A 27,931-nucleotide genomic window follows, 5' to 3' on the forward strand; every position below is an offset into this window, starting at 1 on the left:
GAACTTGTGTGAGTGTAATATTTACTTTTTATTGTTTATTTCACTTTTGTTTATCCATTTCACTTGCTTTGGCAATTTAAACATATGTTTCCCATGCCAATAAAGCCCCTTGAATTGAACTGATATTATAGAAAAGAGATAGAATCCAATAATGCCCCAACCAGCAGACTGTCGACCAATCGCGTTCACGTCGTCACACGGTTGCTAAGCTAATTGTCACGCAATTAGATTTTTCCTTTAATTACACTTAGAATAATAAATCGTTTTCAAAGTTTGCCATCATTCTTACCAAAAGAATGCAATATTCTAGTGTAACGTGTTGATTTCTTTAAAACCATTAATTGTGTAAACGGAGGGCATGTTCATAGATTCAATCAAATGGTTTGTCTCTAGGTAAAAGCCATCGCACACCAAATGGTTTGTCTCTAGGTAAAAGCCATCGCACACCAAATGGTTTGTCTCTAGGTAAAAGCCATCGCACACCAAATGGTTTGTCTCTAGGTAAAAGCCATCGCACACCAAATGGTTTGTCTCTAGGTAAAAGCCATCGCACACCAAATGGTTTGTCTCTAGGTAAAAGCCATCGCACACCAAATGGTTTGTCTCTAGGTAAAAGCCATCGCACACCAAATGGTTTGTCTCTAGGTAAAAGCCATCGCACACCAAATGGTTTGTCTCTAGGTAAAAGCCATCGCACACCAAATGGTTTGTCTCTAGGTAAAAGCCATCGCACACCAAATGGTTTGTCTCTAGGTAAAAGCCATCGCACACCAAATGGTTTGTCTCTAGGTAAAAGCCATCGCACACCAAATGGTTTGTCTCTAGGTAAAAGCCATCGCACACCAAATGGTTTGTCTCTAGGTAAAAGCCATCGCACACCAAATGGTTTGTCTCTAGGTAAAAGCCATCGCACACCAAATGGTTTGTCTCTAGGTAAAAGCCATCGCACACCAAATGGTTTGTCTCTAGGTAAAAGCCATCGCACACCAAATGGTTTGTCTCTAGGTAAAAGCCATCGCACACCAAATGGTTTGTCTCTAGGTAAAAGCCATCGCACACCAAATGGTTTGTCTCTAGGTAAAAGCCATCGCACACCAAATGGTTTGTCTCTAGGTAAAAGCCATCGCACACCAAATGGTTTGTCTCTAGGTAAAAGCCATCGCACACCAAATGGTTTGTCTCTAGGTAAAAGCCATCGCACACCAAATGGTTTGTCTCTAGGTAAAAGCCATCGCACACCAAATGGTTTGTCTCTAGGTAAAAGCCATCGCACACCAAATGGTTTGTCTCTAGGTAAAAGCCATCGCACACCAAATGGTTTGTCTCTAGGTAAAAGCCATCGCACACCAAATGGTTTGTCTCTAGGTAAAAGCCATCGCACACCAAATGGTTTGTCTCTAGGTAAAAGCCATCGCACACCAAATGGTTTGTCTCTAGGTAAAAGCCATCGCACACCAAATGGTTTGTCTCTAGGTAAAAGCCATCGCACACCAAATGGTTTGTCTCTAGGTAAAAGCCATCGCACACCAAATGGTTTGTCTCTAGGTAAAAGCCATCGCACACCAAATGGTTTGTCTCTAGGTAAAAGCCATCGCACACCAAATGGTTTGTCTCTAGGTAAAAGCCATCGCACACCAAATGGTTTGTCTCTAGGTAAAAGCCATCGCACACCAAATGGTTTGTCTCTAGGTAAAAGCCATCGCACACCAAATGGTTTGTCTCTAGGTAAAAGCCATCGCACACCAAATGGTTTGTCTCTAGGTAAAAGCCATCGCACACCAAATGGTTTGTCTCTAGGTAAAAGCCATCGCACACCAAATGGTTTGTCTCTAGGTAAAAGCCATCGCACACCAAATGGTTTGTCTCTAGGTAAAAGCCATCGCACACCAAATGGTTTGTCTCTAGGTAAAAGCCATCGCACACCAAATGGTTTGTCTCTAGGTAAAAGCCATCGCACACCAAATGGTTTGTCTCTAGGTAAAAGCCATCGCACACCAAATGGTTTGTCTCTAGGTAAAAGCCATCGCACACCAAATGGTTTGTCTCTAGGTAAAAGCCATCGCACACCAAATGGTTTGTCTCTAGGTAAAAGCCATCGCACACCAAATGGTTTGTCTCTAGGTAAAAGCCATCGCACACCAAATGGTTTGTCTCTAGGTAAAAGCCATCGCACACCAAATGGTTTGTCTCTAGGTAAAAGCCATCGCACACCAAATGGTTTGTCTCTAGGTAAAAGCCATCGCACACCAAATGGTTTGTCTCTAGGTAAAAGCCATCGCACACCAAATGGTTTGTCTCTAGGTAAAAGCCATCGCACACCAAATGGTTTGTCTCTAGGTAAAAGCCATCGCACACCAAATGGTTTGTCTCTAGGTAAAAGCCATCGCACACCAAATGGTTTGTCTCTAGGTAAAAGCCATCGCACACCAAATGGTTTGTCTCTAGGTAAAAGCCATCGCACACCAAATGGTTTGTCTCTAGGTAAAAGCCATCGCACACCAAATGGTTTGTCTCTAGGTAAAAGCCATCGCACACCAAATGGTTTGTCTCTAGGTAAAAGCCATCGCACACCAAATGGTTTGTCTCTAGGTAAAAGCCATCGCACACCAAATGGTTTGTCTCTAGGTAAAAGCCATCGCACACCAAATGGTTTGTCTCTAGGTAAAAGCCATCGCACACCAAATGGTTTGTCTCTAGGTAAAAGCCATCGCACACCAAATGGTTTGTCTCTAGGTAAAAGCCATCGCACACCAAATGGTTTGTCTCTAGGTAAAAGCCATCGCACACCAAATGGTTTGTCTCTAGGTAAAAGCCATCGCACACCAAATGGTTTGTCTCTAGGTAAAAGCCATCGCACACCAAATGGTTTGTCTCTAGGTAAAAGCCATCGCACACCAAATGGTTTGTCTCTAGGTAAAAGCCATCGCACACCAAATGGTTTGTCTCTAGGTAAAAGCCATCGCACACCAAATGGTTTGTCTCTAGGTAAAAGCCATCGCACACCAAATGGTTTGTCTCTAGGTAAAAGCCATCGCACACCAAATGGTTTGCCTCTAGGTAAAAGCCATCGCACACCAAATGGTTTGCCTCTAGGTAAAAGCCATCGCACACCAAATGGTTTGCCTCTAGGTAAAAGCCATCGCACACCAAATGGTTTGCCTCTAGGTAAAAGCCATCGCACACCAAATGGTTTGCCTCTAGGTAAAAGCCATCGCACACCAAATGGTTTGTCTCTAGGTAAAAGCCATCGCACACCAAATGGTTTGCCTCTAGGTAAAAGCCATCGCACACCAAATGGTTTGTCTCTAGGTAAAAGCCATCGCACACCAAATGGTTTGTCTCTAGGTAAAAGCCATCGCACACCAAATGGTTTGTCTCTAGGTAAAAGCCATCGCACACCAAATGGTTTGTCTCTAGGTAAAAGCCATCGCACACCAAATGGTTTGTCTCTAGGTAAAAGCCATCGCACACCAAATGGTTTGTCTCTAGGTAAAAGCCATCGCACACCAAATGGTTTGTCTCTAGGTAAAAGCCATCGCACACCAAATGGTTTGTCTCTAGGTAAAAGCCATCGCACACCAAATGGTTTGTCTCTAGGTAAAAGCCATCGCACACCAAATGGTTTGTCTCTAGGTAAAAGCCATCGCACACCAAATGGTTTGTCTCTAGGTAAAAGCCATCGCACACCAAATGGTTTGTCTCTAGGTAAAAGCCATCGCACACCAAATGGTTTGTCTCTAGGTAAAAGCCATCGCACACCAAATGGTTTGTCTCTAGGTAAAAGCCATCGCACACCAAATGGTTTGTCTCTAGGTAAAAGCCATCGCACACCAAATGGTTTGTCTCTAGGTAAAAGCCATCGCACACCAAATGGTTTGTCTCTAGGTAAAAGCCATCGCACACCAAATGGTTTGTCTCTAGGTAAAAGCCATCGCACACCAAATGGTTTGTCTCTAGGTAAAAGCCATCGCACACCAAATGGTTTGTCTCTAGGTAAAAGCCATCGCACACCAAATGGTTTGTCTCTAGGTAAAAGCCATCGCACACCAAATGGTTTGTCTCTAGGTAAAAGCCATCGCACACCAAATGGTTTGTCTCTAGGTAAAAGCCATCGCACACCAAATGGTTTGTCTCTAGGTAAAAGCCATCGCACACCAAATGGTTTGTCTCTAGGTAAAAGCCATCGCACACCAAATGGTTTGTCTCTAGGTAAAAGCCATCGCACACCAAATGGTTTGTCTCTAGGTAAAAGCCATCGCACACCAAATGGTTTGTCTCTAGGTAAAAGCCATCGCACACCAAATGGTTTGTCTCTAGGTAAAAGCCATCGCACACCAAATGGTTTGTCTCTAGGTAAAAGCCATCGCACACCAAATGGTTTGTCTCTAGGTAAAAGCCATCGCACACCAAATGGTTTGTCTCTAGGTAAAAGCCATCGCACACCAAATGGTTTGTCTCTAGGTAAAAGCCATCGCACACCAAATGGTTTGTCTCTAGGTAAAAGCCATCGCACACCAAATGGTTTGTCTCTAGGTAAAAAGCCATCGCACACCAAATGGTTTGTCTCTAGGTAAAAGCCATCGCACACCAAATGGTTTGTCTCTAGGTAAAAGCCATCGCACACCAAATGGTTTGTCTCTAGGTAAAAGCCATCGCACACCAAATGGTTTGTCTCTAGGTAAAAGCCATCGCACACCAAATGGTTTGTCTCTAGGTAAAAGCCATCGCACACCAAATGGTTTGTCTCTAGGTAAAAGCCATCGCACACCAAATGGTTTGTCTCTAGGTAAAGCCATCGCACACCAAATGGTTTGTCTCTAGGTAAAAGCCATCGCACACCAAATGGTTTGTCTCTAGGTAAAAGCCATCGCACACCAAATGGTTTGTCTCTAGGTAAAAGCCATCGCACACCAAATGGTTTGTCTCTAGGTAAAAGCCATCGCACACCAAATGGTTTGTCTCTAGGTAAAAGCCATCGCACACCAAATGGTTTGTCTCTAGGTAAAAGCCATCGCACACCAAATGGTTTGTCTCTAGGTAAAAGCCATCGCACACCAAATGGTTTGTCTCTAGGTAAAAGCCATCGCACACCAAATGGTTTGTCTCTAGGTAAAAGCCATCGCACACCAAATGGTTTGTCTCTAGGTAAAAGCCATCGCACACCAAATGGTTTGTCTCTAGGTAAAAGCCATCGCACACCAAATGGTTTGTCTCTAGGTAAAAGCCATCGCACACCAATTTGGTTTGTCTCTAGGTAAAAGCCATCGCACACCAATTTGGGTGAATTTCATTATTTACACCTTGTACAGCCTAAAATGCATGACATTCTTTTTAAGAAAATCTAAATTTTGTTAGTAGAGAATATGCCTTAAAAGCTATGTACAGTGTTAGGAAACAACAGGAGCACTTTATACATAGAAAGGCTCTAACACAAATGACAATTATTACCATAGTTCAATACTGGCAAGAGTAGCTCTTGGGCTACATCCACTAAAAGCAGTTTGGTGCCCTACTACTTGGGGAACTCTAACCTTGAGTTCTTATGAAATTCAGCATACAGTGTTTCTACAACATTGTACTGATAAATCAACATTAAATATCCATATATACAGTTGAAGTCGGAAGTTTACATACACTTAGGTTGGAGTCATTAAAACTTGTTTTTCAACCACTCCACACATTTATATTTAACAAACTATAGTTTTGGCAAGACGGTTAGGACATCTACTTTGTGCGTGACACAAGTAATATTTCCAACAATTGTTTACAGACAGATTATTTCACTTATAATTCACTGTATCACAATTCCAGTGGGTCAGAAGTTTACATACACTAAATTGACTGTGCCTTTAAACAGCTAGGAAAATTCCAGAAAATGATGTCATGGCTTTAGAAGCTTCTGATAGGCTAATTGACATAATTTGAGTCAATTGGAGGTGTACCTGTGGATGTATTTCCAGGCCTACCTTCAAACTCAGTGCCTCGTTGCTTGACATCATGGGAAAATCAAAAGAAATCAGCCAAGACCTCAGAAAAACAATTGTAGACCTCCACAAGTCTGGTTCATCCTTGGAAGCAATTTCCAAACGCCTGAAGGTACCACGTTCATCTGTACAAACAATACTACACAAGTATAAACACCATGGGACCACGCAGCCGTCATACCGCTCAGGAAGGAGACGCGTTCTGTCTCCTAGAGATGAACGTACTTTGGTGCGAAAAGTGCAAATCAATTCCAGAACAGCAGCAAAGGACCTTGTAAAGATGCTGGAGGAAACAGGTACAAAAGTATCTATATCCACAGTAAAATGAGTCCTATATCGAAAGGCCGCTCAGCAAGGAAGAAGCCACTGCTCCAAAACCGCCATAAAAAAGACAGACTACGGTTTGCAACTGCACATGGGGACAAAGATCATACTTTTTGGAGAAATGTCTTCTGGTCTGATGAAACAAAAATAGAACTGTTTGGCCATAATGACCATCGTTATGTTTGGAGGAAAAAGGGGAAAGCTTGCAAGCCGAAGAACACCATCCCAACCGTGAAGCACGGGGGTGGCAGCATCATGCTGTGGGGGTGCTTTGCTGCAGGAAGGACTGGTGCACTTCACAAAATAGATGGCATTATGAGGAAGGAAGATTATGTGGATATATTGAAGCAACATCTCAAGACATCAGTCAGGAAGTTAAAGCTTGGTCGCAAATGGGTCTTCCAAATGGACAATGACCCCAAGCATACTTCCAAAGTTGTGGCAAAATGGCTTTAGGACAACAAAGTCAAGGTATTGGAGTGGCCATCACAAAGCCCTGACCTCAATCCTATAGAAAATGTGTGGGCAGAACTGAAAAAGCATGTGCGAGCAAGGAGGCCTACAAACCTGACTCAGTTACACCAGCTCTGTCAGGAGGAATGGGCCAATATTCACCCAACTTATTGTGGGAAGCTTGTGGAAGGCTACCCAAAACCTTTGACCCAAGTTAAACAATTTAAAGGCAATGCTACCAAATACTAATTGAGTGTATGTAAACTTCTGACCTACTGGGAATGTGATGAAATAAATAAAAGCTGGAATAAATCTCTCTCTACAATTATTCTGACATTTCACATTCTTAAAATAAAGTGGTGATCCTAACTGACCTAAGACAGGGAATTTTTACTTGAATTAAATGTCAGGAATTGTAAAGTGAGTTTAAATGTATTTGGCTAAGGTGTATGTAAACTTCCGACTTCAACTGTGTGTATGTATGTATATATATATAGTTGCACTGTAACACATACAGTACCATGACATAACAGTCTTAGTCCTCAGTCTTTATTTCCAGGTTATGGGGAACATCAGTCCCACTGGTACTGCCCTCATTCTCCTCAGTCCTCAGCTCCTCAGCTTTATGAGTCTTCTGGTGCTTTTTGAGGGATGACTGGTCGGTGTAGGTCTTCCCACACTGGTCACAGGGGTAGACCTTCTCCTTGGTGTGGACCTGCTCGTGTCTCTTCAGATGGCCAGACCTACTGAAGCTCTTCCCACAGTAAGAGCAGTTGTACAATTTCTCCCCTGTATGAGTCCTCAGGTGCAGCTTGAGGCTACTCGCCACGCTGAACCTCTTACCACACTCTGAGCATGTGTATGGTTTCTCTCCCGTGTGCATCCGCTTGTGTATGGTGAGGTGGCCTGCCTGGCTGAAGGTCTTCTCACACAGGTCACAGTGGTACGGCCTCTCCCCTGTATGAATCCTGTAATGTGTTTTGAGGTCCCCCATACCATTGAACCTCTTGCCACACTGTACACAGCAGTAAGGCTTTTCCCCAGTGTGTATTCTCTGGTGTATTCTCAGGTTACCTGCGTTGCTAAAGGTTTTGGCGCACACAGTGCAACTGTATGGCCTCTCTCCTGTGTGAGTTCGTAAGTGGACTTTAAGCTGGTTGTGTTCACTGAAGCGCTTTCCACAGTGTGGGCAGCAGTACGGTCTCTCTCCCGTATGAACACGCTTGTGTATTCTGAGCTGGCCCGGGTGACTATAGTTCTTCCCACAGAGGTTGCAGCTGAACGGTCTCTCTCCCGTGTGAGTGCGCTTGTGGGACTTGAGCAGGTCTGCCCGGCCAAAGCGCTTGCCGCAGTAGTTGCAGCAGTGGGCCTTCTCGCCACTATGAGTCCTCAGGTGAATGTTCAGGGAGCTCACTCGACTAAATCTCTTCTCACACTGGATGCAGTTGTAGAAGCCTTGTGCGTTTTTAGAGGGCTCTGTAGCGTGAGAGTTCAGAGTGGGTAAAATGTCCTCCCCTGTCGTCCCAGCAGGGTCAGTTCCCATGTCAGGGTAGTATGTCAAAAAAGGATCTACTTCTGGCTCAGCCTCTCCAGTATCATTGTGACACAGCCTTCCCTCCGACTCAACAAAATGGCCGCCCTCATCGTCTCCCATCTCCATGGTCATGTGACTGTCAGACACTATGGTGACTTTGACCTCACTGTCGCTGTCTCTAGAGTCCACATCTGTGTCCAGTGGCGACTGAAAATGTTCATCATACTCTTCAGGAATGATGTAGCTCAACTCAGCGCTCTCCACCTTAATTTGCTTAGGTGCCAGGTTGAGAGGAGATGGGGGCTTTGAGAGGTCTATGGCATAGTCATCCTCCATTTCAGGTTCTGTCTTTATGTTTTTGAAAATTAGGGTGGAAACAGCAGCGTCTGAAATGTTTTTGAGGCATTCTGGTTCCTGCTGAGCTGCTGGATCCATAATGGAGACAGACCCTCTGCTCTGAGGCATCTTGTCCTTGTGCTGTCTCCTGGAGCTCCTCCTCTCATCGCCCTGTGTTTTGATTGACTTCTGGGATTGGCAGATAGATGAACGGCTGGAACATGTCCTCAGGGAGTCAGGGAGGTGAACGACATCCTGGTTACATCCAGGGTCTGTGCAACAAAAAATAAATGTTAAAGTAAAAAATACTACAAGTTCTTAAGTTGAAAGCTAGTTTGAAAGTACCACTGACAACAACTGTTGTCCATGGTTACAATGGGTGCCTGGAATAGGACATGTAAACATGCAACAGAGTGAGGGGTCAGCTAGGCTCGGTGGCCATCTTGAGGGTACCAGATGGGACAAAGGACAGCTGCAACTAACGTTAGGTGTGCATCGATAGGTGCACTGGCGTTTTTTGATTTATTTTGAAGCCAACTGTGCATTGTGTACGTACCCTTTACTATCGAATCCTTATTGTCTTGTTCGTGCAGCCTTCGTTTAAGATCCTCATTCTCACTTTCAATTATTTGTATTTTGCCCTTGTACTCAGACAATGTTTGGTCCACTGACTCCAATATGTCACTTACTGTGGCTTTAAAAATCTCGTTCAGAGACGACTCCAAAAACACTTTTAAGTATTTTGACTTTGCCATAATCTACTAATAAATAGCATACAAATAAAATATTTTAAAACCTAAACTATCTTACGAGGTTGCTGCCGTGTACGGAACAAAGCATTAATCGTCGCGTGAAAGTGACGTCCCATCCCTTCGTTTTGTTGTCCTCTCCCTAGTGCCTCTCCCACTTTTACCGCCTCCGCAGTTAAGGAGTACGCATTGCATGTGTGTTAGCCGTCGATTCAAGTGTAGTAGGTAACCAACCACCTGGCAGGTAAATTGACACGTTTAATGTTTTATATATGATACATTTAGTGCATTCTGTCGAGGGGCGGCTTGTAGTTGCTTGTTTGTTGATTTGACACGTGTTTACAGTTCAAGAAGCCCTGGCTACAAGTAGTGCGTCTTATAGGGCTAAACAACAACATAATTTATGAAGTCAACACATGCAAAGTGGTTCTGTTTAACTTTTTTGTTATTTTGAGGTTTACATGGAAAAATCCTTAGAAAAACACAGTAGGAAGGTTGTCTTGGAACCAGTAGACTCATAAGTATTTGCTTCAAAGGATGCCTACTGTGCTCTGAGGCTCTCTACCAGTTCACTCCCTTGTTTCAGTCAGACTTGCAGGAATGAAGTTCAGCCTCTCCCCTGACATGTGGCTGTATGAGTGGCAGAGTTCTATTAAACTGGCCTAGTTTGAACCGGCCTATGGCCCGTCACGTGACCGGGCGAGGCCAGTGAGGGAGGAGCGTCATGCTCAAATCGATCTGCAATCTGCAGCGTTTAGTTATGTTGTCAATGAGAGCATGAGCCATCATTCAGAAACATCTATTTTCCATAAAATATATGTACGAATTATCGAACTAGCTTTCACTGGGAAGGCAGATAAAGCGTTTATTTTTTATCTTATTTTATACAGAATCCTACTCATTAGTCCACCTTTTGTTTTGAGCCGACTTCGCTGTCAGCCAGCACGGTTCCAAAACGAACGCACTTTTCACCCAGTGCACGCAAACTACTCCGGGCCAGCTTAATAGAATCCCCTCATAGTATGCTTATGCGCATCTGCGCCTTTAGGTTGTGGGCGGGGCCCAATGCTCTCAGGTGTCTTTGTGCTTTTTCGCTCTCTGCCAATCACAATGTGGCTTTTCTTCCTTTTTGTTGCCTCTTTCCCTGTCTTTCCCAGGCATATCCATGTTGCAGAGGGAGGCGGAAGTTTGGGATTTGTTGCATGGAGATGAGAGGTATCTGTCACAGAGGAGTGTGGACTATATTTGTAAGTCGCTCTGGATAAGAGCGTCTGCTAAATGACGTAAATGTAAATGACTAGGACTTGTGATTTGCATGCCATGTTCTGGCAGCTGTGACACCCCAGGCTAGCGCTGTGTAAGTGAGAAAGGCTATAAAATTTGTCATCTGAGGTATTATGCCTTGTGCACTAAACTGTCTGTCTACATGGCAATAAAGAGGTTTTTCCCCCCATACTGACTTAAAGCCCTACTGACTGACTGGTCATATGATACCCCCTGAGAAGGCTTGAAAGGGTAAGTCGAAATCCAAGTTTACTATGAAAATGGCAAGTGTGTATTCCATAAATATTTTTTTTAAACAAAAGTGTTACACTCTGAAAGGAGTTTATGTGTTTGAGTTTTTAATGATCTCAGGCATGTTCTGCAATTTGTTTGCTGACAGCAGTAGTGTTTATTATCAGCAGTAGTGTTTATTATCTGGTGTTTCCACACATGAATAATATATTTTAACCATGTTATCCTGTTGGTATTTATGGTTTCATTCAAGTTTGTGGTTTCATTTCTGCATATTTGTACATGTCATGTAGCAGCTTTGGGTTTGTTGTTTAAGAGTCAATGTGGTTACAGTCAGTTTGGCATCTCACTATGATAACTTGTGTTTGGCATTTCACTCTGATAGGCTGCCTCAGTGACCCATGGTGGTCCCCATGCTGGCGGTGGGGTTAATCTATGGATTTCACATGACTGGGAATACAGAAATGCATCTGTTGGTCACAGATACCTTTAACAAATTGGCCTCACAATGGGCCTCAGGAACTCGTCACGGTATTTCTGTGCATTCAAATTGACATCGATAAAATGCAATTGTGTTCGTTGTCCGTAGTTTATGCCTGCCTGCCTGCCTGCCCATACCATAACCCCACCACCACCATGGGACCACCATGGGTCACTCTGTTCACAACATTGACATCAGCAAACCGCTTGCCCACACGACTCCATACACGTGGTCTGCGGTTGAGAGGCCGGTTGGAGGCACTGCCAAATTCTCTAAAATGACGTTGGAGGCGGCTTATGGTAGAGAAATGAACATTACATTCTCTGGCAACATCTCTGGTGGACATTCCTACAGTCAGCATGCCAATTGCACCCTCCCTGAAAACTTGAGACATCTGTGGCATTGTGTTGTGTGACAAGACTGCACATTTTAGAGTGGTCTTTTATTGTCCCCAGCACAAGGTACACCTGTGTAATGATCATGCTGTTTAATCAGCTTCTTGCTATGCCACACCTGTCAGGTGGATGGATTATCTTGGCAAAGGAGAAATGCTCACTAACAGGGATGTAAACAAATTTGTGCACAAACTGAGAGAAATAAGCTTTTTGTGCATATGGAACATTTCTGACATCTTTTATTTCAGCTCATGAAAAATGGGACCAACACTTTACATGTTGCATTTATATTTTTGTTCAGTGTAGTTATGCTGGTAATTTAAAGGACACAACTGAAATCTGTCTTATTAATGTAAACATCTTCCTCAACTTTAAGAACCTGAAGACTTAATCACCAGCAACATTCAAATCCAAGGTCAGAGATTATTGTTGTTATTACACCAAACAATAGATAGGCCTATATTGTGCCTACAAAAGGGAACAATGTTCCTCTAATTATATTTCAAGTGTAACCTATGACCTGAATACCTTCAAATATTATACCTAAAGAAAGCTGTTGACTGTAAAGTTTTTATCCAGACTCCAAAGTAAGAGTAATAGAGTTTATACAACACACATATGGATTTTTATACAATTTCAGAGATCTGAAAATCTCACTCACACAGATTCAACGAGGAAGTATGGGGTGCAAAAATAAAGACCGTTCTTTACTGTTTGTAGGTGGAGCGCCAGCCTAGCACCCTGACAGGAAATGAGAAGTGAGCACCCACACAGGAAGTGTGGCCAAGCACTGTCCCGGATGTTGGTTATGTGATGTGAGTAGACTATTGAAAAAAAGACTGAGAGAGTGAAAGAGAAAGAGAGAAATGGAGTGAAAGTTTAAATGGAGGGAATAGGAGGTATTTGAACCCTTTTCCATGTCACCCTTCTTTTTATGACAGTGCAATTCTGAAGACTAGAGGCTTAATATGAGGCTTCACATGAATCGTTACCAAAATGCTGTGTTTATATCAGGTAGTGTCCTTGATATGGATCAACAACATACTACCGTATATCTTCACTGATATTCTCAGGGTCGGTCCATGGACCATGACATATACATGTACATCACGGTAGCTCAGATTCATGGTTAGCAGTAGACATGAGTATTCAGGACACAGTGAAACCGCTCACACCCCAACCATCTGTCTCTCACTCTCTATTTCTCTCTATCTTTGCTCTCCAACTTCTCTTTCTGAGAAGGCTGCTCTTCTGTGGTCAGGAAGTAAATGCGCCTCTGTAATGTTTCAGCAAAAGTCATTGCAAAGCACATCCGCCGTGCCACGCCAAAAGAGAGAGAAGTAAACAGGGTTTGTAAAACAACCTCTTCCTTAAAATAAATGATCTGGATAGTGTTTGGTATGCAGAAGTGAATGGTGAGTGTTGGCTTACATTTTAATATGTTGTAGAGACATGTTTGTCATTGAACTGTGCCTATTTGTGTATGATGTGTGAGAGTGACATGAGCCGCCACTAGTCTAAATTTTAGGATGTTGGCTTTTTGTCAACAATTCAATTGAAAGAATGTTAATCTCACACCCTAGTCCAGTTTAAAAATATATATATACAATTTCCAAATTGAAATGTCATACTGTAAGATTCTTACTATATGAGTCAGGTAGCCAGTGTTGGGGAGTAGAGTTTAGACTGCAGACTAGTATTTCCTCTTGGATTTACTGTACCTGTTTAGATTGGCTTTCATTTGGCAGATGACTCAGTTCACCAAATATGTTTCTTTATCAACAAGTGCCAGAATGATTGATCTCCTCAAGATGTACTTAAAGATAACCTGTCTTTAGCTAAACATATTGTCTTACTGATTATTTTAATATGTACATTAGCCCTTTACAAACACTACCATTGCTATGGGAATTTATGAGCGAGTCACTAGTTATTCATTCAAACTGTACGTATATTTTGCTATATTTTATTGTACATGAATGTTCTTGCTTCACAGACCTCATGCACATAACTAGGGCAGCACCGGAAGCTGTAACCAACCACAGGAGTCAACCATGATAGCATCACTGTGACCTAACTCCAAGATGGATGCCCTGCCCAGCACAGAGGAATGAGACTAAACTAAGTTGAGCCGTATCTCTCTGCTTAGGACTGAGTGAAGAGAGAGGTTATGGAGGGGGCTAGGGTGCGCTCTCCTCTTCCTGACCTCAGGGAGCCAGACAGCCAGACATGGACCACTATGGATCTCCCACTACAGAGCAGGCCAATGGAGGAGGCTATTGGGTGGGGAGAGATGGAAGAGCAGGTGAACCAGATAGACAGGGAGGAAGAGGATAACTCTCCTCAGACTGGAAGGACACAGCCCTCTGAGGAGTCAGAGGAGCACTGGGACTCCATGACTTTACCTGTGTGCCCCATGACCATGATCCGTCCCAGTGTCCCTCTGTCCTTTGCCACGGTGCAGTGGGACATAACCTACCCCTCCCCTGACACGCCCTCCCCCATGACTGACAACAGCTCGGCCGATGAGCTGGACTCCAGTGGAGCGGCCAGTCTGGACTGGAATGTGAGTCCCCTGTCCCACCACCAGCAGCAGCAACATCAATCCTGTGTGACAGGAATAAACATAGAGCTGTCTGTCCAGGAGAAGACACATAATCACAACGGACCGGAGCAACAGCTGCCCTTGAGTGAAAGCTCCCCTCGGGTACGTCAGGCAGACAGGAAAGGACTGTGGTTATGTGTCTGTTGTAATTTGAGATTATGTCGCTGTGTGTTTGTGTCCATTTGTGGATCTTTCTTTATTTCCTGTGTGCATGTGTGTGTGTTTGTCAGTCTGTGAAAGTGCAAGAGGAAGAGAGTATTTAGGGTGAGAAATAGCTCTACCTCTGTCTCTTCATAGATTATATACCAGTCGTAGGTGGAGATGAGGTTGATGGAATATACCGTTATACATATCAGTCATCTGAAAGCCAGGTCCCTTCTGTCTGAGTGCTGATCAACCCACGTCTTTCTCAATCACAAGTTTTCCCTGGCCCGATGTTTATTGTTGACAGCTGCTGTTGCAATTCCAGGCGTGTGATCCACCAAGACCAGATGTGGAGGAGCATGCAGCACACACACAGGAAGAGGAGGCTTCAGCACAAGAGCTATTTGAGGACCATGGTGAGTGCAGACGGTAGTCATCTTCGCAAATGAACCATGAGCTTACTCTTAGATTTTATTTTAACATGTGTTGACATATTCTGATAGATGCTACCCCTTCAAATGCTTTTGACCTCTCATGCTGCTTTGACTTGATCATATAGTATGTAGAGTGCAAAGGAGGTTGGTGGCACCTTAATTGGGGAGAACAGGCTCGTTCTAATGACCTGGAGCAGAATAAGTGGAATGGTAACAAATACATCAAATACATGGTTTCCAGGTGGTTGATGCCATTCCATTTGCTCCGTTCCGGACCTTATTATGAGCCGTTCTCCCCTCAGCAGCCTCCTGTGATAGTGACTTGGTCAATTTTAATATGGGTATCTGTGTGTTTAGACTCTCTTTCAGGGAGATGTCCATGGCCAGAGGAAGGGATAGGACGGTCTGTGACAGAGGAGACTATCACACCCTCTGACATAGCTCCTTGCTCTGTACAGACAGGAGAGTCCGAGACTAGGCCGGATAGTGAGAGTCTAGACTCTGTGCCGGGAGAGAAACAGGAACAGACTGGCACAGTCCTGACTTTACAGATCAACTCAGAGCAAGGATCCAGCTCTACAGACTATGAGGAGGAGGAGGAGCAGACTGTGACTAGTTTAGCTTATAATGGAGATTGTGACGAGCAGACAAAACAGATAGGACAGTCAGAGGGGAGAGGACAGTCAGACAGTGAGGAGGAATCAGAGATTATAGAACTCTTAGAGCACCTGCTTGAGCCAACTGAACTGAAAGAACAGTCAGAACTCTCAGAGAAGTCTGAACACAGTGGGCAGTCAGAGCCTAACCACACAGAACAGAGTGAATACGGGAACATTACCGAGACAACAGAGCAGCCAGAAGACTCTGAGAAACTTCTAGAGTCCGACCAGGTAGAGCAATCAAATCAGTCAGGGGAGGAAGAAGAGCAAACTGAAGAGGCCCATTTACAACAGGCAGAACAGTCAGAAGTGACAGACCAGTCAGAACAATCAAAAGAATCAGAGCAGACAGAATGTTTAGAATCAAAACAGACACAACGTTCTGAGCAAACAATGCACTCAGAGCAGTCAGATCCATCACAGCAGACAGAAGACTCTGAAGATTCTGAACTGTCAAAACAACCAGAGCAGACGGAACAGTCAGAACAGACGGAACAGTCAGAACAGACGGACAACAAACCAATGCATTCAAAGCTGTTAGAAGAATTACTTTTCCTTTGCACAGAGGAGCTTGAACAGTCAGACCATACAGAAGAACAGAAACACTCAGGGACTGAACAGCCAGTGCAGACTGCACTGACTGAGTCGACAGAAGAGGTTGAGCAGACAGAGCATTCCAAGCAGGTAGAACAATTGGAACAGAAAGAATGTACAGAGGGTTCATGTTTGCCGCCCAGGGAAGGAAGTAGAGAGCAACTGGAGTCTCCAGTACAGCAGACAGAGGCTTCAGAACCAGTGGTGGTCCATATGAATGGTGGAGGTTTGGACAGGGAGAGGGCCTGCAGGCTGGCGGAAAGACTCTACAGGCTGGACGGGATCTACAAGACAGACGTGGTCAAACACCTGGACAAAGAGTAAGACCAAAGGCTGCAAAACATGGAGTGGCCACACTTTACATTACATTACATAGGTCTTATGTAGTAGTAACTATCAGGGTAATGATCTATGCTAGTATGTACTTGCTGAGTTTTTTTCTCAGAATGTGTCACCTTGAATCATGAACTTGACCTGTCTTTGTCTCCCCGGCCCTCTCTAATTCAGCAATAACTTTAGCCGAGCCGTTGGGGAGGAGTACCTCAAGTTCTTTGACTTCACCGGTCAGAGGCTGGACCAAGGCCTGAGGTAAGTCCTTCACACTTTCTAATGCGATTTTTCCTAGTTCACTATAATAGTAACAAGTAATGCTCTCAAATTAACATCTTCCATTGGTCAATCATCTTCTATTTCCTCTATTTTGCCCTCCTCTCCCAGGTCTTTCCTGAGGGTGGTGGTGCTTATCGGTGAGACCCAGGAAAGAGAGCGAGTGCTGCAACATTTCTCCTGTCGCTTCCAGCAGTGCAACCCTCACACCTTCTCCTCTTCCGGAGAAGTACTCACGCTCACCTGTTCTGTGATGCTTCTGAACTCTGATCTGCATGGACAGGTGAGTCCCCACTGCACTGCAAACTTGTAGATATTTAGGCTTTTGAATGAAAGGAAATGGTACTGTGGGTTGTGGGCCTGGATGTGTACACAGTTAAACCAGGGGAGGATCATCCTCCTCAGTGAATTTCAGAAAAATAAAAAATAGTGAAATAAAACAGTTATCCTTTTCAGATAAAACTATAAATATATTCACGTCACCCAATAATTGATGAAAACACAATTTTTTGCAATAAAGGTCTACAGTAGCCTCAACAGTACTCTCTAGGGTAGCACCATGGTGTAGCCGGAGGACAGCTAGTTTCCATCCTCCTCTTGGTACATTGGCTTCAATAGAAAACCTAGGAGGCTCATGGTTCTCATCCCCTTCCATAGACTTACACAGTAATTATGACAAGTTCCGGAGGACATCCTCCAACCTATCAGAGCTCTTGCTGTATGAACTGACATGTTTTCGACCCAATCAAAGGATCAGAGAATGAATCTAGTACTGAAAGCATAAGCTACAGCTAGCTAGCACTGCAGTGCATAAAATGTGGTGAGTAGTTGAGTCAAAGAGAGAGAAAGACAAAAGCTGAACAGTTTTGAACAAATTAATTTCTTAAAAAATGGAGAAGCAAAAGAGAGAGCTAGCTATATTTTGTTGTATTTTTGAACATTTCACTTTCACTTACCTAGCTAGCGAATGCAGCTAGCTAGTTTAGCCTATTCAAACACCCGGCTCAGAGGGATGCTATGTTAGCTAGCTGGCTATGGCTATCCAACACTGGAACTCTTCCAAGTCAAGGTACGCTTTTGGTTTGATTCATTTATTGCCACCGGGGCCTGCCGGTGTAATTGCTAAACTGCTTGCTGTACACTGTACTGCAAGATTGTAGCGGATTTATTGACGTGTTAGTTCAATAGTTAGCTATGTTGACTATGACGTTAGCTAATATGGTGACAACGATGTAGGCTATGTAGTGGTTATGGTATGAAGTTTTGGCTTGGAAAGGTTTTTTCGCCTGGTCACAGACAGCTGTTGTATTGTGCACTGAAGTCCACAAGCAAAAGGAAAACGTGAGAGGAGGAGAGCGTGTAGATGCGAGAAGGAATTATACAATGAGCAAATGATCATGCTGTTTGTATGTGGCTGCTATAAAGTGAACTGTGTTTGTGGTGATCAGGGGTGTATTCATTACGCCGATTCTGTTGAAAATGTTCTTAAATGGAAGAAAACGGAATGAAACGGAGATAAACATACCTGAATTTGTCCAATAGAAACTCTTGTTTGCAACTGTTGGACTAATGACTACACACTAGATCAGCTAGATGCAGGCATGAGTGTGCAAGGCGGTATTGAATGTGTCACTGTCTGTCACCTTGATTACTAAAAAATGTCTCTCTACCTGTGCTCCTACGTTGTAAATCTTCATTTGTAGGCTAGGTTGTAGCAACCTCATGATGGGTATAGGGAAAATTTGAGTATCATGTAGTAACCTAAACCTATCGATGTTACATTGAGCTTGGTGAATGGAATATGAATGACAGTCATCCAATATGCTGTAATAGAAATGAAGCCATGCTCATTAAAATATTAAAGAGCACCGACCGCCATTGAGTTAAACATTGTTTTTGTGTCTGTCCTCAGAATGTGGGCAAAGCCATGTCTTTGTCCAGCTTTGTGTCCAACCTGGATGGGATGAATGAGGGTGAGAACTTCAGCAAGGAGCTGTTAAAGGTAAGATTATCCTCCTCATTCTACACTACTCAATATTTCAGTAGATACTGTCAAATGAAAGAACGGTATCTATAGCAGTCTGAAGTAGACTGTTTTTTTGGAAGACTTCAGTGTCCTTCTTTCTCTTGTTTCTTTCTCAGGCTCTCTACAACTCCATTAAGAACGAGCCTCTGGAATGGGCAGTGTAAGTAGTCTGACTTAAGAACAAGGTAGTGGGTAGCATTATTCTAAACTACACTGCTCAAAAAAATAAAGGGAACACTAAAATAACACATCCTAGATCTGAATGAATGAAATAATCTTATTAAATACTTTTTCTTTACATAGTTGAATGTGCTGACAACAAAATCACACAAAAATTATCAATGGAAATCAAATGTATCAACCCATGGAGGTCTGGATTTGGAGTCACCCTCAAAATTAAAGTGGAAAACCACACTACAGGCTGATCCAACTTTGATGTAATGTCCTTAAAACAAGTCAAAATGAGGCTCAGTAGTGTGTGTGGCCTCCACATGCCTGTATGACCTCCCTACAACGCCTGGGCATGCTCCTGATGAGGTGGCGGATAGTCTCCTGAGGGATCTCGTCCCAGACCTGGACTAAAGCATCCGCCAACTCCTGGACAGTCTGTGGTGCAATGTGGCGTTGGTGGATGGAGCGAGACATGATGTCCCAGATGTGCTCAATTGGATTCAGGTCTGGGGAACGGGCGGGCCAGTCCATAGCATCAATGCCTTCCTCTTGCAGGAACTGCTGACACACTCCAGCCACATGAGGTCTAGCATTGTCTTGCATTAGGAGGAACCCAGGGCCAACCGCACCAGCATATGGTCTCACAAGGGGTCTGAGGATCTCATCTCGGTACCTAATGGCAGTCAGGCTACCTCTGGCGAGCACATGGAGGGCTGTGCGGCCTCCCAAAGAAATGCCACCCCACACCATGACTGACCCACCGCCAAACCGGTCATGCTGGAGGATGTTGCAGGCAGCAGAACGTTCTCCACGGCGTCTCCAGACTCTGTCACGTCTGTCACGTGCTCAGTGTGAACCTGCTTTCATCTGTGAAGAGCACAGGGCGCCAGTGGCGAATTTGTCAATCTTGGTGTTCTCTGGCAAATGCCAAACGTCCTGCACGGTGTTGGGCTGTAAGCACAACCCCCACCTGTGGACGTCGGGCCCTCATACCACCCTCATGGAGTCTGTTTCTGACCGTTTGAGCAGACACATGCACATTTGTGGCCTGCTGGAGGTCATTTTGCAGGGCTCTGGCAGTGCTCCTCCTGCTCCTCCTTGCACAAAGGCGGAGGTAGCAGTCCTGCTGCTGGGTTGTTGCCCTCCTACGGCCACCTCCACGTCTCCTGATGTACTGGCCTGTCTCCTGGTAGCGCCTCCATGCTCTGGACACTACGCTGACAGACACAGCAAACCTTCTTGCCACAGCTCGCATTGATGTGCCATCCTGGATGAGCTGCACTACCTGAGCCACTTGTGTGGGTTGTAGACTCCGTCTCATGCTACCACTAGAGTGAAAGCACCGCCAGCATTCAAAAGTGACCAAAACATCAGCCAGGAAGCATAGGAACTGAGAAGTGGTCTGTGGTCACCACCTGCAAAACCAGTCCTTTATTGGGGGTGTCTTGCTAATTGCCTATAATTTCTACCTGTTGTCTCTTCCATTTGCACAACAGCATGTGAAATGTATTGTCAATCAGTGTTGCTTCCTAAGTGGACAGTTTGATTTCACAGAAGTGTGATTGACTTGGAGTTACATTGTGTTGTTTAAGTGTTCCCTTTATTTTTTTGAGCAGTGTATTTACCACCACCTTTTCAGTCTCTCTTTGTACATGACTGATTTACGTACAGCTTCCTCTTCATGCTGCTTTCTCCAATATATTGTGATTGTGTTACACCTCTCATATTTTCATTGTTCTTTTATTTCCTCTCCATTGCTTCTTCATTCCTCCCCCATCTCGTCAATCGCCCTGTTCAGTGATGAGAAGGAACTGAAGAGCTCCATGTTGTTGGCGGAGGATGCTAAAGAGGACGCACCCCTGCGCTCCAAGAGCAACCCGTTCCAAGATGTGCCTCATGACAAGAACGCCACAGTGTTCAAACAGAGCTTCCTCAAACGCAAGGCCCACGCTAACATTGATGGCAAACGCAGTGAGTTGGACTGTGACATTATTTGCACAAAACCATAGGAACTCAAATGTCAGGGCAATAAAGTGTGTTCAAGAGCATCATAGGGTTTTGATTCATCCTTTGACGATTCATCAGTCTGATTAAATGATTTAGTGTGTGAGTGTCTTTGAGAAGCATCCTTTGACCTCAGGAGTAATGTAATGTAACTGTCTGACAGCTCCTTGGGGGAAGAGAAGCTGGAAGATCTTCTATGGAGTGCTGAAGGGACTGGTCCTCTACTTACAGAAGGTTAGTCTCCTCCTCCACTTCCTCCTCCTCTTGTCAACTCCTCCTTTTCCAAACATTCCATTGCACTGCCTCTTGATAATGTCCAGGATGCCTTTCACACTGATCCCTCACTGCTTGTTACCACATCCAACCTCTCCACACCCCTCAGGATGAGTATACGATGGAGTGGCAGAGTACAGAGGAGGTGGTCAGTGTGCACCATGCACTAGCAGAGCAGGCAGCAGACTACACTAAGAGACCCCACGTCTTCCGCCTGCAGACCGCCGACTGGAGGGTCTTCCTCTTTCAGGCTTCGTGAGTCTATGTACTGTGTATGTCTGAGAGACAGGAACTATATCCATGTAGTATTGAAATTGTGAATTTACATTTGTCACACATAGGACTAATGGGTTTGACTGTTTGATGGTGTGAAGGAACAAGCGAATCAATCAGTATGCAACAGTCCTATAATCCTGTGACTTTGTCATAAATACACATGATATGTTCTTATACAGTATGTAAAGCTAATATTAGATGTTATGTCTTCTATGTGCACGGTCCCCTTGTCGTCCTCAGCTCCACAGCAGAGATGATTTCATGGATCAGCCGTATTAACCTGGTGTCAGCCCTACACTCCTCTCCTCCCTTCCCTGCTGCTGTGGGCTCTCAGAGGAAGTTCTGCAGACCCATTCTGCCTGCCTCGCAGTCTGCACACACACTGGTACTGTACTCACATACTCTCTTGGTTCACTCTTAGTAGTCCCCACTGCTTTGTTTTAGCACATTATGTATTCATCTTTGTGGGGTGGGATATTTAGGAGTCTAGTAGTACGTTAAGACTGTATATATTCTAGTTGTGCTGGGCCACGTACGGTAATCTGATCCTAGATCTGTGGTTAGGGACATCTTCTATCTGGAGTGTGTTCTGAGCCTGTTCACTGAGCCTGGCTCTCTGCTGCCCCCTGTAGGAGACACAGCTGCAGTCTCATGCAGGCATGCTAGAGTCCTTCCAGGAAGACCTGGCCTACCTGCAGCAGAGTCTCTGTGACGGGCGCAGGGCCAAAGCCAAGGAGATGGAGGAACACCGAGTCAGAGAGGAGTACCTGCAGCATGAGGTGTGTGTGTGTGTGTGTGTGTGTGTATTGTATCTGCATGTTTATGTGCATATGGGATTGACCACAATGTTAAGCTCTGTGACATTATCGTAATGTAGGCTACATTTTCCCCTTCACTCTATTAGATGTCTCAGTCTCATTCCTTCCTCTCCCTATAGAAATGTCGCTACGAGGCCTACATCCAGATGCTGGCGGTCTGGAAGGGTTTGAACCAGTCAGCCGAAACTGAGGTGGGAACCAGCAAGCTCAACCTGTTTGACAGAGCTGTGTGTAAGGACACAGTGGATGAGGAGGGGGAGGAGGGAACCCTGAAGAAGTCCCACTCCAGCCCCTCCCTGGATCTGGAGATGGCCTCGCACCCCGTGGTCAAAGTTAAACGCAACATCTCGGAGAGACGGACCTATCGCAAGATCATCATTCCGAGACGCAACCAGGACCTATGAGGGCAGGTGCCCAAAAGTGAGACACATATAACTCTGACATGACTTTTCAAAGACTTTTTTTAGGACATGCACAATGTGTTACTTCCAAGCACTGTCCTTTTAAGTTCTCATTTTCAGCTTGCACTTATTCAGCAAGAAGGCAAAGGTCATCAAAACGGAATGCATCCCTCAGGGAACTTGCTTGAGTCCTTTTCTTTGTTACATTTGCTCTTCATATGATAAAAGTATTTGAGTTCATATTTGTGCACTTTCAATTTAACAAAATGAATTGAACCTCAGAAGTCGATGTTTGTGATAAAAAAAAAATATTAAAAAAATTAGTCATTTAGCAGACGCTCTTATCCAGAGCGACTTACAGTTAGTGAGTGCATACATTATTTTTTATTTTATTTTTCATACTGGCCCCCCGTGGGAATCGAACCCACAACCCTGGCGTTTCATACGCCATGCTCTACCAACTGAGCTACATCCCTGCTGGCCATTCCCTCCCCTACCCTGGACGACGCTGGGCCAATTGTGCGCCACCCCATGGGTCTCCCGGTCACGGCCGGCTACGACAGAGCCTGAATTCGAACCAGGATCTCTAGTGCCTTAGACCACTGCGCCACTCGGGAGGTGTTTGTCTCCTAATGATTTGAATCCCTCAAAACCCACATGGACCTACCTACACCTATGAATCTGCTGTGATATGTTGAGATTCCTCTTGATTTCTATCAGAAATGTATCTCTGCAGTTACAGATTCTTACTTGTTTGCTCTGTTGGCCAATGTGCAGTGTGTAATTCTAGCCACAAGAGGGTGCTATACAACAGCGTATCACACATCAAATCAAAATGAAGGTATTGACAGTTTGAAAAAGAATCTAAATTATGTCAATATGCTCATTCTAGTTATGCAGTCTTGTATCTTCTATGTATTTTATATAAACATATTTGGATTTCATCTCCATGAAAGACTACATCACATTTCACTGTAAGTTTCACAATTATTTTCTCAGAACAGAGAAGTTAATGATTTAATTTATCAATCCCAATTAGGCTTCTTGAGTTTAGAATCAAAACAGTTCAAATATCCATCCCAATTCTTTGAGCTGCCAGTCACGTATGCCCCTGGGCAATAAGAATGGCATAAAGAGATGTAATAGCAGACCAAGACGACTTTTTGATCTGTCGGTGGCACATGGAGGAATTCTGGGCCATTTTGTTCTTTTTCAGAGTGACATCTTCAGCTGCGGTCAACCTGGAGTGTCTCAATAAAGAACAGGATATTTCAGAAGACCCTCACATTCCTCCTTAATGTCACTGTTGTGGATGATACACAGGAATGTGATGTGACAATAGGTAAAACAGTGAGGGGCACAGACAATACAGATGGGACAAACCTTGTCTGACTGGGCTGGTCTCTTCAGTAGCTTTAACAGGAACATGCATACATTCATATATACATTATACATAATTTGCTTGGGCACCAAGTTTACCCTGGCATACTAGGGCTCATAGTTTTTCTTGTTCAGGTCATCTGGTAAGGATAAGTTAAGGACCCTTGTCATTAGACATGGGTTCACCAAATGTGTAATTTTATGATATTGCTGATACAGGACCTGGGTTAATGTGATAGTGCTTATTTGTGTGTATTTTCTGTTAAAATGGTTCATATTCATTCATTTGAATAACAACAGACCGTTAAGATAAAGTCAGATTCTAAAGATATGGATGATTGATAGAGCGAAGGATTGGCAGGAGCTTCAGGCCATGACAATGCTCCGGGTGTGTCTGCCTGATAAGCTAAAAAGACGCCATCTTGGATAACCTTCATGTTCTTGGTCTGTTGTACATGAATTGTAACAGTAGGAGAAATCCAGAAATCCTGCTGTTCTGAGGCAATGTTAAAACCTGTTAAACACATGGACATTCACATAGGGTTTCTTGTTAATGCATGCAGGGTACAAATTGCAGTGAATACTTTGGCTTTCATCAATGGAGGGTCTTGACCCAGGCTCTATACATGTTCTCTAGACCATGACAGCAGCAGTGGTGCTGGGTTGGAGTGCCATCATGCTCCTCCACTCCACACAAAGAGTGGCCATGGCAGTGAGGCAGGCAGGACTCAGGCTTGCATTAGCAGAGGTTAGGGCCATACTTCAGATGGAAAGGTCCTGTTTTTGTTCCCCCCTCTACTCCCCATTCTGTGGATTGGAGAGCTTTGTGGCGCTCTGTCAGGGCTGGTTGGGTAATTAAAAAGGCAAGGCCAGAGTTGTGATCATTAGGGGCTTGTCCAGCACTTGCACTGGGCAGTGGACTCAAAATAAGCCCCTCCATACATAAGGTCTCTCCCTGTGAAACATGCACACAAACACTCATCCTGTGTTGAACGCCATCCAACATTCCAAAAGCTCTAATATAGACACACACACACACACACACACACACAGTATTTGTCCCTGTGCTTTATGTTCTCCGTCTGTCTCTCCTGCCTCTGCCCTCAATGTCCCTCCCGACACACATTGCCCATCTGGTGCAGACGCCTCGCACGCTCTACTTGTTACTTTTTATCTTTTATCCGCACTAACCCTTTATTTGTGTCTCTCGCTCCCCTCTGTATTCGATTTTGCTTTTTACTCCCTCTACCTCTCCCCATCCTCTTTTATATCCTTGGCCTTTCATTCACTCCACTCTTGACTGCTGGTGGCGTGGCTTTCTCTGTGGCCCGGCTCTTGAATTCTACTCTTTCTCCCTGTGATCTTTTCAGGAGTCTCTTTTCCATGTGGCCCCTCGTCCCCCATTCACTGAGCCACTGTCAGCTCCCTCTGTGGCCACTTGAGCTAGAGAGTCTCCAGTGTGCCTCTCAATCCCTGGACTGTAAACACAAACACCACACACCACAACGTGCTCCATTTGATACTTATGCTGTTTCTCTAACCCTGTTGTTTATCAGTTTTATTGTCTAATTTGATTAGATTCATGTTATCATCGTCGTATTTCTTATTTCCCCTTCCTATTTTCTTTTGCCCCTTTTCATAGGTGACCAGATGTGAGGGCATGGAGGCTAGAGAAGTCCAGAAATAGCATTAGACAATCTTTCCTTGTTCCTACACAGCACTTGATATGTTGTTTTTTCCATTTTAGACTCAGAAACCAGACATATTAATTTTATTTGCTAAGCAGACCCAGTCCTAACATGAATAACACTTCGATGTTCTACTCTTTCCTCCATACCCTTTAGAATGTAAGACTTTGTACCCTAGGAGTCTCTCACTGGAACAGTTAAGGTAAAGTGCCTGGCTTAAGGGCATTTCAATGCATGACCTGACTTTGCACTCTCCACTTCCACACACTCCTGCCTGGGACAACACTCCCTAGGCAGGGATTCAGTGCTTCTCAGCCACAGGAGCTGTAGACAAACATAATGATACATAGAATAGGGTTTAGAGGCAACATACAGTACACTGCGGTTAGAACTTTTAATCTGGGCAGGCAGGACAAACACTGGATATACTGTGTTGATGGTGTTTTCTTTTCAATCTGAGCTTGACTGAGCTTTAATCAGTACCTGTGAGGGGTTTCATCTTGGTGTTATTCATGATAGATCTGCATAGTACATAGCAAAGGAAATGTTGAGTGTGAGGAGAATATGTTTTGAAGCGTCTGATGGAGAGAGCAGTGTTGGTCTTGGTTGACTCTGTCCCCATGTCCAGAGTTCAGGGCTCTCCCTCGGGGCAGTACCTGATACCTGGCAGATTTTATCCAGGTGGGTGTATATAGGAGTGTGTGAGTCCGGGAAGGTGTGTGCTTTAAAAGGTGCGTCCCTCTTGATGTCTCCAGTCAATAGAGCTTCCTGCCCTCAGGGCTGTGTGCTAATAGGACAGTCAAACAGAGGGCACCTGTCTTTCACCTCCGATCTTCCACAGGCTCACAGAGACCGTCTGTTTGACCACTGTGATTGTTTTAAGTCCTTCTGTGGTTTAATGGACAGATGAGATCCTTGAAGTTACTGATGGTGTTCATTATAAATGTTTGAGGAAGAGGAAGTGGTACTCATAATAAAATCTCTAGAATAGTAATCACTAAAGCTTTTCTCAAGTTTATTCTGACAGAGGAAATATGGTAATAGTGACAGAGACCATTCAGAATTGCTATGAACATGTAATTCCAGGACAATGAGCTCATTTTAAATAGTTTGAAAGGAAAACCTTTTTGTAACAGACCGACAGGGCTCACGTTAATGACCGCTGTTCTCCAAATCAATAAAGGAAGGTGATGTGTTCAATCAAACAATCTGGATTAAGTGCTTTTCTCCAAGCCTTTCCTAACAGAAGCATCCGGCAGACAAGAGACCCTCAGCGCAACCTTTTAAAACAACAGCTGCCTGTGTTTCATTTAGGCAGACAAATATTGTCCTGTACACAATGCTTATTTGCGAGTCTGAGTTGGTTCACCCAATGTCTCAGGCCCAGAGATAAGTGGAGAAGTTTCCAGTTGACTAGAACTCTGACCCGTCATTCCACTGATTGCCACACACTCCGCTTGCGCTGCCTTTTTGGCAGCAGCTCCTCCAGGGGCCTCTATCTGTCGCTTAGTTTGTCCCAGTAATGGCTAGGACACACACACACATGCACCACACACATGCACGCACATGCACACACACACACACACACACACACACACACACACACACAACGCTCTGTCCCTCTCTGTGTTAAATGTAGTTACCCCAAGCCCCCAGCGCTCTCCCCATCCTGCTGGCTCTGTCTCCCCATCCTGCTGGCTTTGTCTCCCCTCAGCTGTTCCGGCCGGGTGCCTGTATTGTGCTGCCGGGCTCATTACTAGAAGCACTGTGGCCCAAAACCTTAACACTAATAGGCCCACAGTCGCCCAGAGCCAGGCCTTGGCTGGGAATTGTGTGTGTGTGTGTGTGTGAAAGAGAGAGAGAGAGAGATGAAGTATTTGTGTTGTAGTTTGTAGCAGTATTATGTTGTTTTCGACTCTTTGGCTGCAGGATTGTTAATGTTTAACAGTTGCTGTCATTATTTCCCTGGCAGTCCGTCAGCTGGCTGTGTTTGTGGAGGCTTTGGAATTTGAATTTGATGCTTTGGGGGGATTGCCTCATTTTGCTGCCATTAAAAAACAGAGGGCACATATACTTTAAAG

At 44.4% G+C, this 27,931-nt stretch overlaps 2 protein-coding genes across 6 annotated transcripts; one reads left to right on the top strand and one right to left on the bottom strand.

The window, feature by feature from the left end:
- Positions 1-7,213: 7,213 nt before the first annotated feature.
- On the bottom strand, positions 7,214-9,448 carry LOC121541163 (oocyte zinc finger protein XlCOF6-like). The gene is made up of 2 exons (XM_041850141.1): positions 9,188-9,448; positions 7,214-8,903 (listed from the first exon to the last, which is right to left on the bottom strand). Exons 1-2 carry the CDS (start codon positions 9,384-9,386, stop codon positions 7,297-7,299), a joined length of 1,806 nt encoding a protein of 601 aa, XP_041706075.1. The 5' UTR covers positions 9,387-9,448; the 3' UTR covers positions 7,214-7,296.
- A 90-nt stretch (positions 9,449-9,538) lies between these two features.
- Positions 9,539-23,022, top strand: LOC121541659 (PH and SEC7 domain-containing protein 4). Of its 5 annotated transcripts, none has more exons than XM_041850843.1 (18): positions 9,539-9,624; positions 10,538-10,895; positions 12,148-12,186; positions 12,492-12,586; positions 13,062-13,186; positions 13,768-14,478; positions 14,828-14,936; positions 15,312-16,527; positions 16,715-16,795; positions 16,925-17,096; positions 18,726-18,815; positions 18,956-18,999; positions 20,809-20,981; positions 21,178-21,248; positions 21,397-21,542; positions 21,804-21,948; positions 22,196-22,342; positions 22,501-23,022. In XM_041850843.1, the coding sequence occupies exons 6-18, from the start codon at positions 13,942-13,944 to the stop codon at positions 22,783-22,785; spliced, it is 3,216 nt and encodes a 1,071-aa protein (XP_041706777.1). In that variant the 5' UTR covers positions 9,539-9,624; positions 10,538-10,895; positions 12,148-12,186; positions 12,492-12,586; positions 13,062-13,186; positions 13,768-13,941; the 3' UTR covers positions 22,786-23,022. The 5 variants fall into 5 exon arrangements, with proteins under 5 accessions (XP_041706777.1, XP_041706778.1, XP_041706776.1 ...); XM_041850844.1 differs by lacking the exon at positions 13,062-13,186 and having other exon boundaries at positions 10,538-10,595; positions 10,847-10,895; XM_041850842.1 differs by lacking the exon at positions 13,062-13,186.
- The last annotated feature ends 4,909 nt before the right edge of the window (positions 23,023-27,931 follow it).

Source organism: Coregonus clupeaformis, chromosome 27 (assembly GCF_020615455.1).
Source record: "Coregonus clupeaformis isolate EN_2021a chromosome 27, ASM2061545v1, whole genome shotgun sequence".
In the NCBI taxonomy this organism is placed as follows: domain Eukaryota; kingdom Metazoa; phylum Chordata; class Actinopteri; order Salmoniformes; family Salmonidae; genus Coregonus; species Coregonus clupeaformis.

Coding starts and splice junctions, on each gene's coding strand:
- LOC121541163 (XM_041850141.1), bottom strand. CDS start 9,386: ATGGCAAAGTCAAAATACTTAAAAGTGTTTTTGGAGTCGTCTCTGAAC. Junction 8,904..9,187: donor TAAGGATTCGATAGTAAAGG/GTACGTACACAA, acceptor TTTGTTGCACAG/ACCCTGGATGTAACCAGGAT.
- LOC121541659 (XM_041850843.1), top strand. CDS start 13,942: ATGGAGGGGGCTAGGGTGCGCTCTCCTCTTCCTGACCTCAGGGAGCCA. Junction 17,097..18,725: donor ACTCTGATCTGCATGGACAG/GTGAGTCCCCAC, acceptor GTCTGTCCTCAG/AATGTGGGCAAAGCCATGTC. Junction 21,249..21,396: donor TGGTCCTCTACTTACAGAAG/GTTAGTCTCCTC, acceptor CACACCCCTCAG/GATGAGTATACGATGGAGTG.